At 35.6% G+C, this 16,499-nt stretch overlaps 1 protein-coding gene across 3 annotated transcripts; it reads left to right on the top strand.

Annotated features, from left to right (window-relative positions):
• Positions 1–8,373: 8,373 nt before the first annotated feature.
• LOC113768000 (protein MOS2-like) lies at positions 8,374–14,597 on the top strand. 3 transcript variants are annotated; one of them, XM_027312208.1, is made up of 2 exons: positions 8,374–10,123; positions 14,261–14,597. In XM_027312208.1, exon 1 carries the CDS (start codon positions 8,628–8,630, stop codon positions 10,062–10,064), a length of 1,437 nt encoding a protein of 478 aa, XP_027168009.1. In that variant the 5' UTR covers positions 8,374–8,627; the 3' UTR covers positions 10,065–10,123; positions 14,261–14,597. The 3 variants fall into 3 exon arrangements, with proteins under 3 accessions (XP_027168009.1, XP_027168011.1, XP_027168010.1); XM_027312210.1 differs by lacking the exon at positions 14,261–14,597 and adding an exon at positions 11,766–13,012; XM_027312209.1 differs by lacking the exon at positions 14,261–14,597 and adding an exon at positions 10,250–10,465.
• Positions 14,598–16,499: the final 1,902 nt, after the last annotated feature.

Consider the following 16,499-nt stretch of genomic DNA (forward strand, 5'->3'; position numbering starts at 1 on the left):
ATTACTCGCATGGTCTAGAAGGAAAAGAAAAAGTAGCCAGCATGGTGATGAACAAAAATTATAGCTTCTATGTGGAAATAGTCAAGGCTCTATCTCATTCGATGTGATAAACTTCCTAGAAACTTTCTACTTTCTACAACATTATTGAATTTTGGAACGGGGAAACACACACTCAAAAGCTATACAACATTGGTCAATGACACTAAAGAAAGTCATGAACTCGGCCATTGTGAATGCACATAGACAGTGACTTGTCCTACCATGGTCAATGAGTTTTAATCGAGTCAATCTAGAGTTATGTTTCAACAATGAAACAGGATTGGGGTAACAAACATGTGGTCTTACAAAATGTAAAGAATTAGTAGTAAATTTTTTCAGAGGGCAATATCAACAGAGGAGGTAATTGCCGACTCTCAAGGCCAAACCAAAAGAGAAAAGTGGACAATGCTCTGACATGAAGTAAGCTGTTCTGCTGGACACGATTAATTAATTATATTTACAAATAAGCAGCACAATCACTGTATAATTGGAAAACCAAAAATTTTTTTGGCCAATTATTAGTCAATCACTTTGATGAATGATGATGATGGAGATGCGAGGATAATAATCTACAGGCTATCTGTTTACGTCAATTATTCTTGTACAATGAAATGGAAACCAAATAAAAACATGAAGGATTTATCCTTCATAAAATTAGTGAGGGAGGATTTTTTTTTCCTGTTTTTGGTTGGGGGGTGGGGGGGGGGAGGGTAGGGGAGGGATAATGGGCTGCATTTGTGTTATATACGTAGAAAGCCACGTTAGAGACAACACATGTATTTAGTTCAGAAGGGAAATCTACCTGCTTTGCAAATCGTGGCTGCAAGAAGAAAAACAAGAGTAATAGAGAGGCAAATCTCCACTTGTATAAGAACAAAAGCACAGGTTAGTTTGGCAACCAAACAAATGAAGTAAACTTTTGGAAATAACATCACATCATATATTGAAAGATACCATGAGCTGCTAAGAAAAAGCTTTCATAAGATACCTCTGTGGGGAGATTTTTGACTGGATCATCTGGTTTGGGGATCTACTAACGGTCATTGTCTTGGTAACATTATGATGTCATTTGATATTTTAGTTGATTGTTATTTGACAAAAACTTTCCTCACTATAGTTTCTCAAAGTAACTCTAAAGTCCACATATACTGGAAGGGAGCAGTTGAAACAGTATTAGGCTCATGTACTAGGTACCTTGACATATTTGGCTGCTAGCAGACCAATGCTCAGGATAAGGTTAGACAAGCTTGCATTCATTAGTTGGCATAAACTGGAATTAAGAGTTTAAACATGTTGTGATGATTACTGAAAGGGTTACTAAGAGTCTATGCTGCAAAAGCCAGGGACAATGCTGCTTGCTGAAATAATATGTCTCGATTTCTTCAAGAATGTGATAGAAAATATGTCCAAATCCTTGTAAGGCTCCATGATTTGCTTAACAAGTTATGGCTCCATGATTAAATTGACCAAGAAAATATGTCCAAATTTGCTTACTATGCCTGTGGCATCGAAGACATTGGACAATGCTACTTTTGTCAGTGGTTCATATTATGCTTTTGGATGGTGATGAAAACTTGTCCAGAATGATGAAAAAATGGTAAGAGCCTTAGAAATTAGACTTGCTTGGACTTTTTGACTGTTTTCTAGACTTATATGAGTTTTTATATATTGTTCTTTATTAGTTCTAATATTTAGACAATTGGACATGTAACTTGGATAACTATAATGTTGCTCTTGTGTTTGTTGTGGTTTTTGCATTTGTAGTTCTATTGGATTTTGTTTAATTTCAGAAGTTCCAATGACTTTTATTTAATTTCAAAATATGGTAATGATTTGTGTAGGATTTAAGGTTTTTCTCTCGTAAGGTACAATTGAGATGAATTTATTTGTTTGGATTTATAGTGCTAAAAATTTATGTATGTTTGGAAATATTTAACTTTTTATCAGGTGATATCTACGGGAAGTCTTTGGCCCTATTTGATAACCCAATTCAATACTTAAACTTAATGTATTCAGATCTTAATATGTTTAAACATGTCTGATAACCAGAACTTGAACATTTGAATTAATTAAGTGACACTGAATTTTTTAAGCAAAACTTGCTCCAAAAAATAAGTGATAAGCTATTCACTTATCTTTGAATGTAATATACACTCAAACGCATCTGATTTAATATTTAACAATTTAATAGATTTAATAGATTTAGACTTCAAATTTCAAATTTCAGTTTTATGAAACGCACCCTTAGTCGGGGTTGAACCAGTTCAATCGGTTGAATCTCGATCCGATCACTTCACTGGTTCAATGAATGGTCCTGAGTTTCAAAACATTGATTAGAACAGCTTTCCTTGAGCCAACTTAGAAATAGAGATTGTTGAGCTCTGTTTGACCAAGTTGGTTTTAAAGAATTCCGTAAAGTTTGTGCTAGAGGACAATTCCTCAAAACATGATCTAGGTTTTTAGTCTAATTGTTACAAATAGTACAATTGTTGTCAGGTAAAAGGTTTTTTTGTCAAGGAGGTGTATGGTGGCTTCTCTATCATATACAGCTAAACAAATGAAGTGCTTAATTTTGTTAGGGGCTTTCACTTTTCAAATCTAGTTAAAAGAGTTTATGGTTGGGAAGAAGGATAAGTGCCAGAAAGAATTCTAGCTAAATCATAGGCAGGTTTTTTTTATATATATATAGAATCTACCATATGAGGTGGGGCTCCATTCAAGGCTATCTAAAAAAGTGGGAGTAGTGGGAAGTGGGAGTCGCAAAGATTTTGTTAGTGATCTCAGGTGGTAATGAGAAAGATAGATTGCTCGGATTCCATCCTCCCTTTCCTTCGAAAAGATCATCAGCCAGAATCTGATCTTTATTTTGTGGTAGAGCTTCTTGAATTTGGGATCTAAGGTTGACAATGAGAACCAGTTATTGCTCCAAGTATTTAGTAATTTCCCATCTCTAATGTTCCATTCTATCTTAGGAGCAATAATGTCCCTTCCTGTTTTAAGGTTGTTAAGATTGATTGAACCTTGAGAAGTGGAGAGTTCAAGTTTTTTATGGGTGACCCAAAATTTTTTTTTATCAAAAAGGATTTTGACCCAGGGTTTGGGTTAGGGATGGCAATAGGGGCGGGTGTCCGCGGGCAACCGCCCCGCGGGAGGCTCTCTGGGCGGGGGTTGGGGCGGGGACAGGGGGGAATTTTTTCCCCCCGTTTAGAAACGGGGCGGGGGACGGGGGAGTATACCCCCGCCCCGCCACCCGCAAAAAAAATTATATATATATAATTATATATAATATGTAATTTAATTAGTTATAAACTTATGATAATGATATTATTAGTTAGATGTATTATATAATGTATATTAGTGTATGTAATATAATTGATATTATCAATTATACGAATAATTAGACATGTCTACTAATAGAATTTATTAATTAGTTATACTAAATTTACTAATACATTTATACTAAATTTCTAATTACACTTAATAGAATAACACTTTTTTCTCAAAAAAAAAAACACAAACACAATAATGAATTAGTGATTGTATTTGTACCAAAAGTGAAAACTTAACTATTTTAGTTGTATTTATTTCATCATGTTAGATTGTATTCAAATAACTTTTGTTTGATTGTTTTTATGAGTTTCAATTATAAAATTAAAATGAATAATAACTTGATGATGTTTTGATATTTTAGTACTTGATTATTTATTAAAATTTAACTATAATAAAATTTTATTAACCCCGCGGAGGAAACGGGGCGGGGCGGGGCAGGGGGAGTGGGAGGCGGGGGACGGGGCGGGGGCAGGGGAAGTTTGCATCCCCCGCCCCAACCCCGCCCCGTTGCCATCCCTAGTTTGTGTTGGTCTTTTAGAATTTGCCATCCTAATTTTGCAAAACTTGCTTTGTTAATTAAAATAGATTGTTTGACATAATCCCTCTTAGATTTATCAAGAGTGACAGTGTTCCACTTAACAAGGTGGATTTTTCTCTTGATTCAAGTGGAAATCCAAAGAAAATTTCTTTGTTCACTGTCAAATGCCTCACAATTCATTTTACAGATAGGAGTTGCTTAAAAGAAGAAATTAGGGATAGCTGAATTACAATGTTGGATGATTGATTTTCTGACTGCTAGCGAAAGAAACTTTGCCTTCCATCCTTGAAGTCTTTTTCCACTTTTTCTAGGAGGAACTAAAAAGTTTTAGTGGGGGCTATAGACAAAGGAATTTTATTTAATTTATTTAGTCAAGATTAAATAAATTGAGCCAATCTTGGGTAAATAAATTAAATTAAATTAAATTAAATTATAGAAGTTGGACTAACAAATTGGGCCATTATCATTTGGGCCGTTGGTTCAAACCAAATTTGTATTGTCCGTTTAAATTGAAGTGGAGTAATTGATTTATTAATTCACAATTAACTATTTGAGCCAACCTACTATTAAAGCCCAAGTTAAATTGATTTCTTGAGTTACAAGTTACCCAATTGCAGAAAAGATTCTCAAGAGCTTTCTTGAAGACCTAATCTAGATATTTTGGCTATAAATATAGGTCTTTCCTTAAAGCAAAGGACACATTGAAATCCTCAAATTTTAGAGAAACTCTGCCAATTTTTTTAAAATCCTTAAATTTCAAAGGATATTTTGTAATTCCTCGATTCAATATGGCTGCGAATAAATGGCATCTAATTACGTCCCACAAATTGATTTTCCATGCAACAATATATTTTGGATCTATTTGGATATGGATTTTTTTCTAAATATTATTTAACTTGTACCATAAACATTTTTTAACTACTTTTTTTTATTATGTCATGTATATTGTATCACAAAAAGTGTTGTGTTACTCCAAATAATCTCCTATCCAAAACCTACCATTTCAGTTCTCTCATCTCAATCTTGGCAATGTAATTTACTTTCTGTATAACTCACTTTGCTTTCTTCTTCTCATTTTTCTTTTTTCATTTCTTCCAAATTCCTTGACTTAAATCATTGTCACTAAACAATGACCAAAACATAACAATCAATATTAAAATAATATATATTTTGATTTTTAGTTTTGTTTTTAATAAGGGAAACGTAATATTTAAAAAAAATAGGCAAAGGGGAGAAGAATTTGAATCTAATTGCTCAAAAGGGTACTTCTATTTAAGAGGATGAAATGTTAATAGATATTTTCTCTTGACAAGATGTTAGTTGTATGTTGACCTTCTTATATCTTTTAACTTTTAATTGTAGTGAATTGCTTTTCAATTTTTCGGTTATGATTTTTAAATGCTTGTATATTTTGATTACCATGATAAATATACTAGTACAATTAAATAGGATAATGCATAAAATTTGTTTAATATAATTTTGATTATCTATACTTATTCTTTTTAATCCTAAAAATTACTTATCACGTCACAGATTAATCACAATTAACCAACTAGGAATAGCACTTTTTTTGTCCAACTGCTGTTTCATTGATGTTTGACTTTTGCTTTATTATAGACTTATAGGATTATATTTATCTCTTAGTATTAGGTTTCATGGGATGTGCTATTAACATTTTAATGAAATTTTGCTTATTTATGAAGTTAGGAATAAAAAACCACTCAACAACATTTAACCTGCTTAAATCAGTGATAGTTGACCCAATGTTTCCCCTGAGGCTGTACAGAGCCCCGCCCAAGGATGCACAGGAATTTAGCACAGCAAGATTTGAACTGGTGACCTACGGGATACTACCGCATGTGGTCACCAGCTGAACTCCCTGTTGGGGGCGTATTATAGCGTGTTTATTTGACCATCATAAATTTAGTACTGATAGCAACTTCTTTTTTGTGTTTTTGGGAGATTATTATTGATGGTATTTTCAATGCCAGTCAATCAAGATTGCAGATTTGTGGGCATGAAAAGGTACTGAAGGACAGGGATCTCTTGCTAAGGGTGATTTAGATTTTAAACAAAAGATCAAATCGCAAAAAAATATGTTGTGATTCGTAGTTATTATTAAGACGTAACTGTACATGAGCTACTGGAAAGTAAAAAATCTATGCTTCCCATTGCAAAAATGCTAAGAAAAAGATGGTCAACTAGATTACGGAGAAGTATGAGATTATTACATTTGTTGGTGCTTATGAAAAGAAAAGAAGTATACCTGGTAGCATATTCTTTAAGAAAGTTGAATGGATGTGAAATGTTTGCATGCATAGCTTTTTACTTCACTTGGGATGAGCCATGCTCGAATGTTTTCACAGGCATGATATATCTGATAATGTCTCTGACTCAACTTGCGTGCAAAAAATGGCTGTTTTGATTTATTCCTTAGATTTAAGTTTACTTATATATCCATTTCAGGATTTCTTTTTTTTTTATTTGTTTCTTTTTTTAATTCTTTTTAAATAACATCAGGTTCGGTTGGTGTTTCTAAACTTGCAGTTGAGATACTGGTGCTTTCAATCACATTATTGATAGAGGAAGCCGTGCTATTAATTTTATTCTGTTGTACATGGTATTTAATTTGATACCGACTATATTAGAGGTATTGACTTCATCCCTTTTGTTTCTGTAGACCATTGGCCTTTAAATTTTAGCTATTTTTGTAAACGATTTAAGTTTCCGTTGCTTAGGGGTAGACTTTTCACTTGTATAAGCATTAGATTGGTTTCATTTCTCTGTTTCTGAGGTGGCATTTGGTACGAGGGTTTCGAAATGAAAAATTGAAATAAACCCCATAATTGTTATTCGCTTATTTGAATTACTACTATTGAAATTGACATTTTGGAATCATATTTAAAAATTTGGAGTTCCTCAATTCTCTACTAACCTGGAGGGTTTTGGACAAAACCCACGCTTGATTCCCGTTTAAAAATAGAGCATGTCCTGCCATCAGTTAAAAAAAATTAATATATAATTACATATATATAATACATATATTATAAGCATTAGATTACTTCTGAGATGTCTATTTAACACGAAGCATTCAGATTTCCATGGCATCAAGTATTCTTGCCTACAAATTCAGAGCACCATTTGCATGGATCACTTCCCCCCTTTGCAGCAACTAGCAACATATGCTGCTTACACTTTTGACGGTGGCACGGGCACTCTCTTTAACACTTAAATCTATTCAATTAGTCAAAAATGTCTTGTCACAAAATAATATAGCATGCCTTTTATTATGAAAGTACCTATATTCTTTTGTTGTTTTGGATTCAAAAGAAATTCAATTTGTTTCGTGTGAATTTCCAAAAAACAATTTTGAATAAGTTTTAACTAATTTGGATATTTCGTTATTTGTAGGGAGATAGATTGGAAAAGGAAATTAGACAAGATTTGTTGGGTTGGTGACGGCGCTTGTCTTGAAATGCCATTTGAAATGGTGTTAATTACTGTTCTTTGCTTTTTGACTTTAAATTACCCATCTACTTCTTATGCAACTGTAAAAGGTACTCTAAAAAGTAGTTTAAATTTTTTTAATATTTAAAAAATATCCCAAAATATATTTTAAAAACTCTACTATTCTTAAATATTTCAAAATATTTTTTAAAAATATCCCAAAATATACTTTAAAAACTCTGCTACAGTAAAAAATTTTAAAAACATCGCCCCAAAACAGCTAATCCAAACGAAGCCCTTTGTCATTGTATAATTATTTGCTATACTTTATCAGAACTTGCTGTATAAATAAGGTTATAAACTCAAGATAATGAATTTTTATTATAATTGACAAGGATACATAAAATAAATACAGTTCTCTCACGCGTTAAATCTAATCACTATCATACAAGTAAAAGTCATATATATTTTTCCAACAAACTAAATTAGTACTTTTATATATTAACACTTGATAGTACAAGAATTAGTTACAAAAAGGATCAACTGCTCTCGTATCTTTCCTAGCAATATCCATCAGCCATACAGGGAACTCATCGTCCCATTCTATTTTATGTACTAACTTGAGTGCATTTGAGCTTAGTGTATAGCTGCACAAATTACCTGCTCCATGCACAAAGGAGAAGTTGCACTCTTCAAAATAGCAAACTACACAATTAATAGCAAACTAAACAATTAGTGCCCCGAGAAACTAATTTTTAATTCAATATTATTGCTCGGAATTGTATTTATACGTTAACGTCCTCTATTCCACATGACTCTTAATAATAGTAATATATTTTTCTTTTTAGAAAATAATACAATCATAGTCGGTGTAATTGGGCATACCAAGAATTTAGGTATACCAAGAAGTACATGTGTAAATTCTTGACAATTTAGGTATTACATGTGTAAATTTCCTTGTGGGGTTAATTTAGGTATTACATGTATAAATTCTTGACAACAGGGCATACCAAGAAGAAAGCACATCCGCCAAGCGGCTGCTGCTGCTCCAATTCTCTCTTTTATTCCCTCCTCTCACTCTTGATTAGCCAAGAAAATACCTAAATTGTTTAAACCCTATATAATTGCAGGCAAAATTACTGCTCCAATTGCATTGGAGAGTCATCGGCGGGTAGTCCTCGCCTTTATTTGCAGGTTTTCTGGCAGCCTCGACCTGGGGGTTTTTGCGGGATCGGAGATTTTAGTTTGGAATCTTGTTTCATTCTTTGCTAAGATGAAGCTCTCTTTCTCCCTCTCCTCAAAGCCCCAAAATTCAACCCTCAAGAAACCCTCTGCCGCCGCCACCGACGCCGAAGAGTCAAAGGAATTCGTTACCGAATTCGACTCCTCCAAGGCCCCAACCGCCAAAAACCGGGATAATCGGGTAATTCCTCCTAAGCCCAACGAATGGAGGCCGACTAAGAAGATGAAGAACCTCGAGCTCCCACTCCAATCTGATGCTCAAGAGCAACCGATGCTCCAATTTGAAGTTGTTGAATCTGGCTCGTCTGACCCTACATCTGAGGGTATGTCCTACGGCCTTAATCTGCGTAATTCGGGTAATGAGGCCGGAGCGAACCCACAGGAATTTCCTGGTTCGGCATCTAACGAGGACCCTGTGTTGCATAAATTGAGGGAGGATTTGAAGAGGTTACCGGAGGATGCTGGGTTTGAGGAGTTTGAGGATATGCCCGTTGAGGGATTTGGTCGGGCGTTGTTAGGTGGGTATGGTTGGGTTGAAGGCAAGGGTATCGGAAAGAATGCGAAAAAGGATGTGGACATAGTGGTGTTAAAGAAACGAACTGGTAAGGAAGGGTTAGGGTTTACTGGTGGATTACCGGAATTACCAGCTGAAGCCAATCGTGAAAATGGTGGTGGGACTAATAATAGTAGGAGGAAAGGAAGTGACAGAGATGGTAAGGAGAAGGGAAGGGAAGAAAAGGACTTTTATGTGGGGAAAGAAGTGAGGATTGTGGGTGGAAGGGAAGTTGGGATGAAAGGTAGGATACTTGAGGTGAAACACGGTGGGGAAGTTGCAATTTTGAGGCTTTTTAAGAGTGAGGAGGATGTAAGTGTTTGTGTTAGTGATTTAGCCGATTTGGGATCAGTTGAGGAGGAGAGGTGTTTGAGGAAGCTGAAGGAGTTGAGGATTAGAGAGAAAAGTGATGTTAGTGATAAGAAAATTGGCAGAGGTAGGGATAAAGATTTGGTGAGCAGTTGGACGGATTGTAGAGATAGAGAAATGAAAGATAGGAAGAAGGATGGTAAGAGGGGAAGGGGGGAGATTAAGGGTAGCGATAAGTTATCCTGGTTGACTAACCATATCAGAGTGAGGATTATAAGCAAGAATTTAAAAGGTGGAAGATTGTACCTGAAAAAAGGGGAGGTCGTGGATGTGGTTGGGCCAACAACTTGTGACATATCCATGGATGAGAACAGGGAGTTGATACAAGAGGTGGATCAGGAGCTACTGGAGACAGCACTTCCAAGGCGTGGAGGACCGGTTTTAGTTTTGTATGGTAAACATAAGGGTGTCTATGGAAGTCTAGTGGAAAGGGATACAGAGAAGGAAACAGGTGTGGTTAGGGATGCTGATTCACATGAATTGCTTAATGTTTGCCTTGAGCAAATTGCAGAGTATATTGGGGATCCAAGCTACATAGGTTATTAGTTGATTCCTAGTAATGAGATGCAGCATTTCTCGATTGATACTGTGTTTCAAAGTTCAAGGTACTTTTTGCCAATATTCTTTTGCTGTTTCCTTTGTTTTTAAGTGTGAGTGAGAATTTGTATGTAATTTCAACTAGAGTAATTTTTAATGCGAATCTGATCTTTATTATTTTAAACTAATTACAGGTTAGCAGAGAGTGTGTTCTTTTAGGATTGCAAGCTTCAAATATTTATTCCAAGTGAAGATTAAGAATTGTATTTGCATAAAAATGTTTTGAGTAAGGTTTGGGACTCAGTTTTTTTTTTGTCTGGAAACTGAAATCTGTGTCTCAGTCGTAGCAGTTCTAGATATGTGTAGCAGTTCTATATAGTTGTTTGCTTCACCATGTGGAGTTCTACTTAGCTAATTTCATCATTTACCATTCGTAACTATTAATATTCTTTGGTGCTGCTTTAGATCTCAGTTGGGGTTTATCAATTTGCATTTGAATGATGGTAACAGCAAGGTGCAGCGTATTGTTGGGAGAGTTCTCTCCATTTATTTATTGAGCTTAAATTTTGAGTTAATGTTTTGTGGACGGCAACAAACAAGATTATTAGTTGTTGCTGTATAAATTATGCTGTTTACTTTTTTTTCCTTGGAACTTTGGATTTTTTCTTTTGACTTTTTCTTTGGCCATGAATTTAGTTTGGGATAATAGTTACGCTGATCTGTAACCTGCATGGTACTATGGATATAATGCTTTGTGACTTCATTTTAAAGAAATAAATGCTTCCTTGTTGGTTCATATTTAGGTAATGTTGGGTTCTGTACAATCATCAAAAAGGTAGTTACTAAATTTCTTGGGATCAAGACTTTCTTATGAGGGTCGTTATGAACTGTTAATTACAAGTTAAGATGCCAAAGGAGGAATTTTTATGTAAGGCTAGTAATGTTTTTTGTTGTGATACTACATCTGAAGCCAACTTATTTGCTACAGGGTAAAGTATAGTAATTCTTGTCTTATTTGGTTTGACTTTTGTGAGCTAGACTATGATAGTTATCCATGGTATAGGCAAATTGTTTCTTCCACCTTATGTTATGTGGAAATGTTTCCATCAATTTGTCCATGAAGAGCAAGATCCTTGCCCTGTTTGTATCTGAATTTTTGCTAGTAATCCTTAAGGAGTATGCTTTACATGCTGCGTAATAACTTAAAATATTTCGGAAGATATGATAATGAATCAGCTGTCTTCTTCTAGTTGAAGTTGGCATAGCAGTTTTCTAATAACTATTGCCTTTTACTGATTGTGTAACAGACATGTTATTCAACGAGACTGAAAAATTTATAGAGATTTGTAAGTATTATAGTTTCTTGGTGCTAATTCTTGTTGCTTTTTAGCACTCCAAATTTTCATTACTTCTGGAATCTTGATTTGAACCCAAAATGAGAAAGGGGGGGGGGGGTGGTTGGCGGGTACATGCGTGTGGGCATGGAGAATGGTGACAAATATGTATTGGACAAAGAGACAAAAAAATTCAAGTGGAGATTGTAATCTTAGCTTTCAAATCTTTTAAAGATACAGTGCGGCAACTAAAGCAGCACGGCTCGAAAGTTTCCTTGATGAGCTGCTTCAAGTTTTTAACGTTCATTATGTTAGTCCTTACTATAATGCTAGGGTCAGGGGAGGATTAACAGAATTTGTGACACTGGATCTTTAGGTTTCAGCAAGGAAATTAGGTGTGGACAATGTGCGAGCACACTGGATCTTTTACTAATGCTATTACAACCTATGTTCATGTACGGAACTTGACTTGGGGGGAAGAGTTCATAGAAAGGACCAGAACTCAACAACTAAGAAAGCTAAAAGCTCAAAAATGGGTGGAAGAGTTCCTAGAAAGGACCAGAACTCAACAGCTAAGAAAGCTAAAATCTCAAAAGCTAAAGGAAGCCAATTTGGACTTGACTACCATGCTCAAAACTGAAGGAAGGCAACTTGGGCTTGACTACTACTGCAGGTGGCCGCCATTTCCAAAGACTTGGAGAGCTCCTCGCAAAAAGACCAAATTTCTGAATTTTGAATATTTGTCAAAAAAAAAAAAAAAAAGACTTCTGCTATGCACCCTATGGCTTATTTCAGCATGAGCTGAAGTATAAAAACTCGTGAAAATTGGAATGTAAACTACTTTGACTTATACATCAAACTTCACATCTAAATTGAAATACATCATTGAAAGCAGCTAGAGAACTTGAAAATCTGGTATTTTTCTGAAATTATGCATCAGTTTGTTATTTAAAAGCTGCTTTCCCCAATTAACCTGCTCTACTTGAAAGAGATGCTGTTGTTGGACTAGCCATTTTAGAGTGTGTAGGAATTGTGTAGATTTTGCCTTATCGCTAGTTGTCCCTGCTGTCATTCAGTTGTTCAACACTTTTTTTCAAATGGTCCCTTTTAACTGAACATGCTACAGTTTTGGTCCTGAAATAGAAAGGTAACGTCTGAGCATAAGAGTTGATGATAGTACTTGGGGGAATAATTGATTATTTGAGCTATTTGATTATCTCTGGGCATTTAGTCTGGTTTATTGATTCATCTAAATTGTTTATCATTTGATTCAAATTTCTCTTGCGTTCCTACTCCTGAAATGTGTGTGACCTTAAACTGGACTGACAAAACTTTTAGTTTAAAATGACCTAAGGATCAGTTGTTGCATACCTCCTAAAATTAGCTTGGCATATTAGAAGGTTGAGATTTATCTCTTTTGACTGAATATTAACCAGCCAAAACAGAGTTGCCTTTTTGAGTTTTGATAATTTGGTCTGCGTCATGTCTACCAGGTCTACAGCTACCTTTTGCTTACTGTTTTGGGCTATGTTAAGGGTATCATGAGAAACCAATAGCATTTGATTTTAGTGTTTTCTATGGAATTTTACCTCATGTTACAATTAAAGAATAATGATAATAATAAAAAAAAAAACTTCTGACATCATTCGTCAACTTCTTAATGCTTCCTAATCCTGAAAAACGGGGCTTGCTAATGTATTGAACAGGTTATTGTGCCCCCCCCCCCCCCCCAACAAAAATGTTACCTGGAATCTTCACTTTCCCCGCCACGCCCATGTCTAACCCATCATTTTGCACTAGTCTGTTGGCGGGATCCCTTAGCTGAGTCCAGGTAACATAGAAAACAGAAAATGTTTAGCTTGTATTGTTATTTCCAGCAATGAGCAATTAAACTGAACTTTACTGCCTTTTTCTTGGTAGCCATTATCCTTCTGAGGTCTTAGTTCTTTCTGTATTTTAGCTTATCTCTCTTCTTTGAGAAAGAAGAACTCCAGCATACTGCTGATGCTACAAATGGTTATGTCATCATTGGACCTCTTTAAATTATATATTGCATGGTAACATCCTTCACCTTTTAAACAAATCCAGATTTATTTTTGATCCAAGTTGATGGACTTGTGGAGTTTCAGATCAGTAACTTTTTTAACTTGTACATTCTAATTATCATGATTAATCATTATAGAATGAGTGAGTCAGGGCAGGAGGAGGTTGTTCTAGTAATCTGTTTTACATACTCTGCAAATGTCTTTTGTTTGGATTTTCGAAGTATCTTTAAAGTATTTCAGAACCTTGAATTAATATTAAAGGTTTTCTACCCATGAATGGTTAAGGTGCACAAGTCAATCAACAGTAATTCCTTCCGAGCCACTAGCAGTGGACTGTTGGATTGTAGCAGGAAATCTGATGCATGTTTTTGGTTCTTCTGCTGTTAAAAATGATTTTAAGTTCAGTAGGACTTTAAGATGTATAAGAGCGCTAGGGAAGGTGAAATTGCACTTGAAGAAGTTTATTTCAGACCTTTTATGAGTAGGGTTATCCACTTCTCTCATGGGTCCTAAATTCATTTATGGTTAGTTTTGGCATGCTAAAAAGTTTTTTCTCCTTTTGACTCCTGTCATTTTGTTTTGAGTGGTTATATACTTGAATTTGCTTCAGCGAGGTACTTGTAGATTGTAGTTGTAGTGTTTTTTTTCTGTTGAAAAGGTAGATAACTTTGGTGACTGATATTTTCAAGATGCGTAATACCACTGTATCTGGCCAAAAATGCTAGAACACGTTGAATTTCTAAGGTGGTTTATTATTGTGATCCTTTTGCAATTAAGAATACATACTGGTCTAACATTCTCTGCAATTTGTGTTAACAATTGTTAGGCCAGTGGCAGGGGAAAAGACTGTTGAGCTTGAGATTTAACGTGGACAGAATGGTAGCTCAAGCATTATAAAACAAGCAAGCCGGTTTGGAGTTCAAACTCAGCAAAGCTGAAAGAGAAAATTGCTTCCAGTGATTCAGGGATATTCCCTCACTCTGCCTCCAGTGTACAGCTACCAAATCAGTTGAACATGTGAGTTAGTCCTTTACTGAGGCTTAATTAGTGAACCATCTGTTGGTGAAAGGCATTTGACAAGATTCTTGTACGTTATAACATTGTCAAAGCTAAATCAGCCATTCAAGAAGAAATGAACATCCTTATTAATAGTTCGGGAATTATTCCCTTGTTTTTGGGTGAATGGACTACAAAGTTTTGGCGGCTAATAATGTGCCTCTTGGTTGCTGTTGAGTTTGAGGTGCATTACATATTGGGTATTGGATTTATGCCTTGGCGCAGTCTGTGAGGATAGCCAGACACATGTTTGGAGTATTGTTGCAGCTGGGCTGCTGTGCATAAGTGAAAGGGTGTTGAATACAATAAAAGATGCTGAGCAAATTAGCTGTGATGAGAAGGATTAGTAGATTGAATGGCAGTTTAAAGTTTGGGGGTATTTTATGTAGGATTATGCAAACGAACTTGAATGCATCTTGCATTAATTAATCGAGAGGACTGTCATTCAAAAGTGTAATAACTTTATCAAACACAAATTACAAGGTGTGGGCACAGCCAATCAAGAAGTAACTTGTAATTCTACCCTTATATATTATGAACTTCAGATTTCTTTCTCATCAATATCATTTTATACAATTGTCTCCACTTGAGAAGATCGGATAAAACCACACACGTCTAGCTCAATACTGGGCGTTAATTGCACTTTAGCCGTATCCTAGTTTCTTCACAACTTTAATTTTAAGCCATAAACTGTGGCGTGGAGCCCCCTTAAATCCAGATGTATAGAAAGCCACATTAGAGATAACATATGTATTTATTTCAGAGGGGAACAAACTGATAGTTTGTTGATATTGTCTTTAGGACACCATCTACCTGATTTTGCAAATCGTGGTTACAACAAGAAGAACAAGAGTAAAAGAGAGGCAAATCTCCACTTGTATAAGAACAAAAACACAGGGTAGTTTGGCAACCAAACAAATGAAGTAAACTTTTGGAAATAACATCACAACTTATATTGAAAGATACCATGAACTGTTAAGAAAAAGCTTTTATAAGATACCTCTGCGAGGAGATTTTTGGAGATGCTAATCACTGAGGCTCAACGAGGACTCCCACCTCTTCTTTTTCTTTGAGTAGAAAGGAACACTAATTCGGTATTTACTGCAAATTCAGATACCTGAGTAAATACGAGAGATTAATCCTGTGGCAACATGTATACAAGGATACTTTTTTCGGTCATTTTCTTTAGAAGGTTACTTCATGTCTTCTCCAATGGAGTCAATTTAAGCTAAATCCAATCAACTGGCGAGTTTGAACTGTATGTCTAAGCCAACAAGCTTGCAGGGATTTTTCGTTCTTTAACAATTAATCATCTTTTCTGAGTATCACTTTCTAAATTTTTGGGAAAACCAAAACTTTCATGCCAAACTGTAGATAAAAAGGGAAGATGAAAGAGTGCTTTACAAAACTTTCATCCTAAATTGTAGGTAAAAAGGGATCGATATTGTCGCCATCGGGAGCTACCCAGAAACAAACTTTATCATCTGGATAATGTAATGATAGATCAATTGGGCGAAATGGTACTATGCTTTTCTTTTTAAGATCATAGATGCCTGTGTCATGACGGCCATAGGGACATTTTTGGGAGTGAATCTTTTCAACGTAGTCATCAGCGAAGTAGATAGAATTGGGCATCAGATGACGATTTCTCTTGGTAGACAAAACAAAGGAGTGATTCCATCCCAAAAAAAAGCACGCGATCCTCAAGACTTCCGAAGAGTTTCAAACTTTTACTAGCAAAATCAAACTTATAAACATCAAATCTTAGGGTCTTTTAGGGGAAGATATCGTCAGGAACTTCATCGATGAATTGATGGTGCCATCCTGACAGATATGTTCAGCATAATGCTTGATAACCAATAGAAGATCCCCCGATTAGGGATGGCAACGGGGCGGGGGATGGAGGAGGGGCTGCCTACAAACTCCCCCCGCCCCCGCCCCATCCCCCGTCCCCTGCTCCCCCGCCCCGTCCCGCTTCTCCCGCTGGATTAATAAAAATTTGTTATATA

The sequence above is a fragment of the Coffea eugenioides genome, chromosome 4 (genome assembly GCF_003713205.1).
Source record: "Coffea eugenioides isolate CCC68of chromosome 4, Ceug_1.0, whole genome shotgun sequence".
Taxonomy (NCBI): Eukaryota; Viridiplantae; Streptophyta; class Magnoliopsida; order Gentianales; family Rubiaceae; genus Coffea; species Coffea eugenioides.

What these genes read in the sequence shown, in the direction of transcription:
- LOC113768000 (XM_027312208.1), top strand. Translation starts at nt 8,628, where the DNA reads ATGAAGCTCTCTTTCTCCCTCTCCTCAAAGCCCCAAAATTCAACCCTC.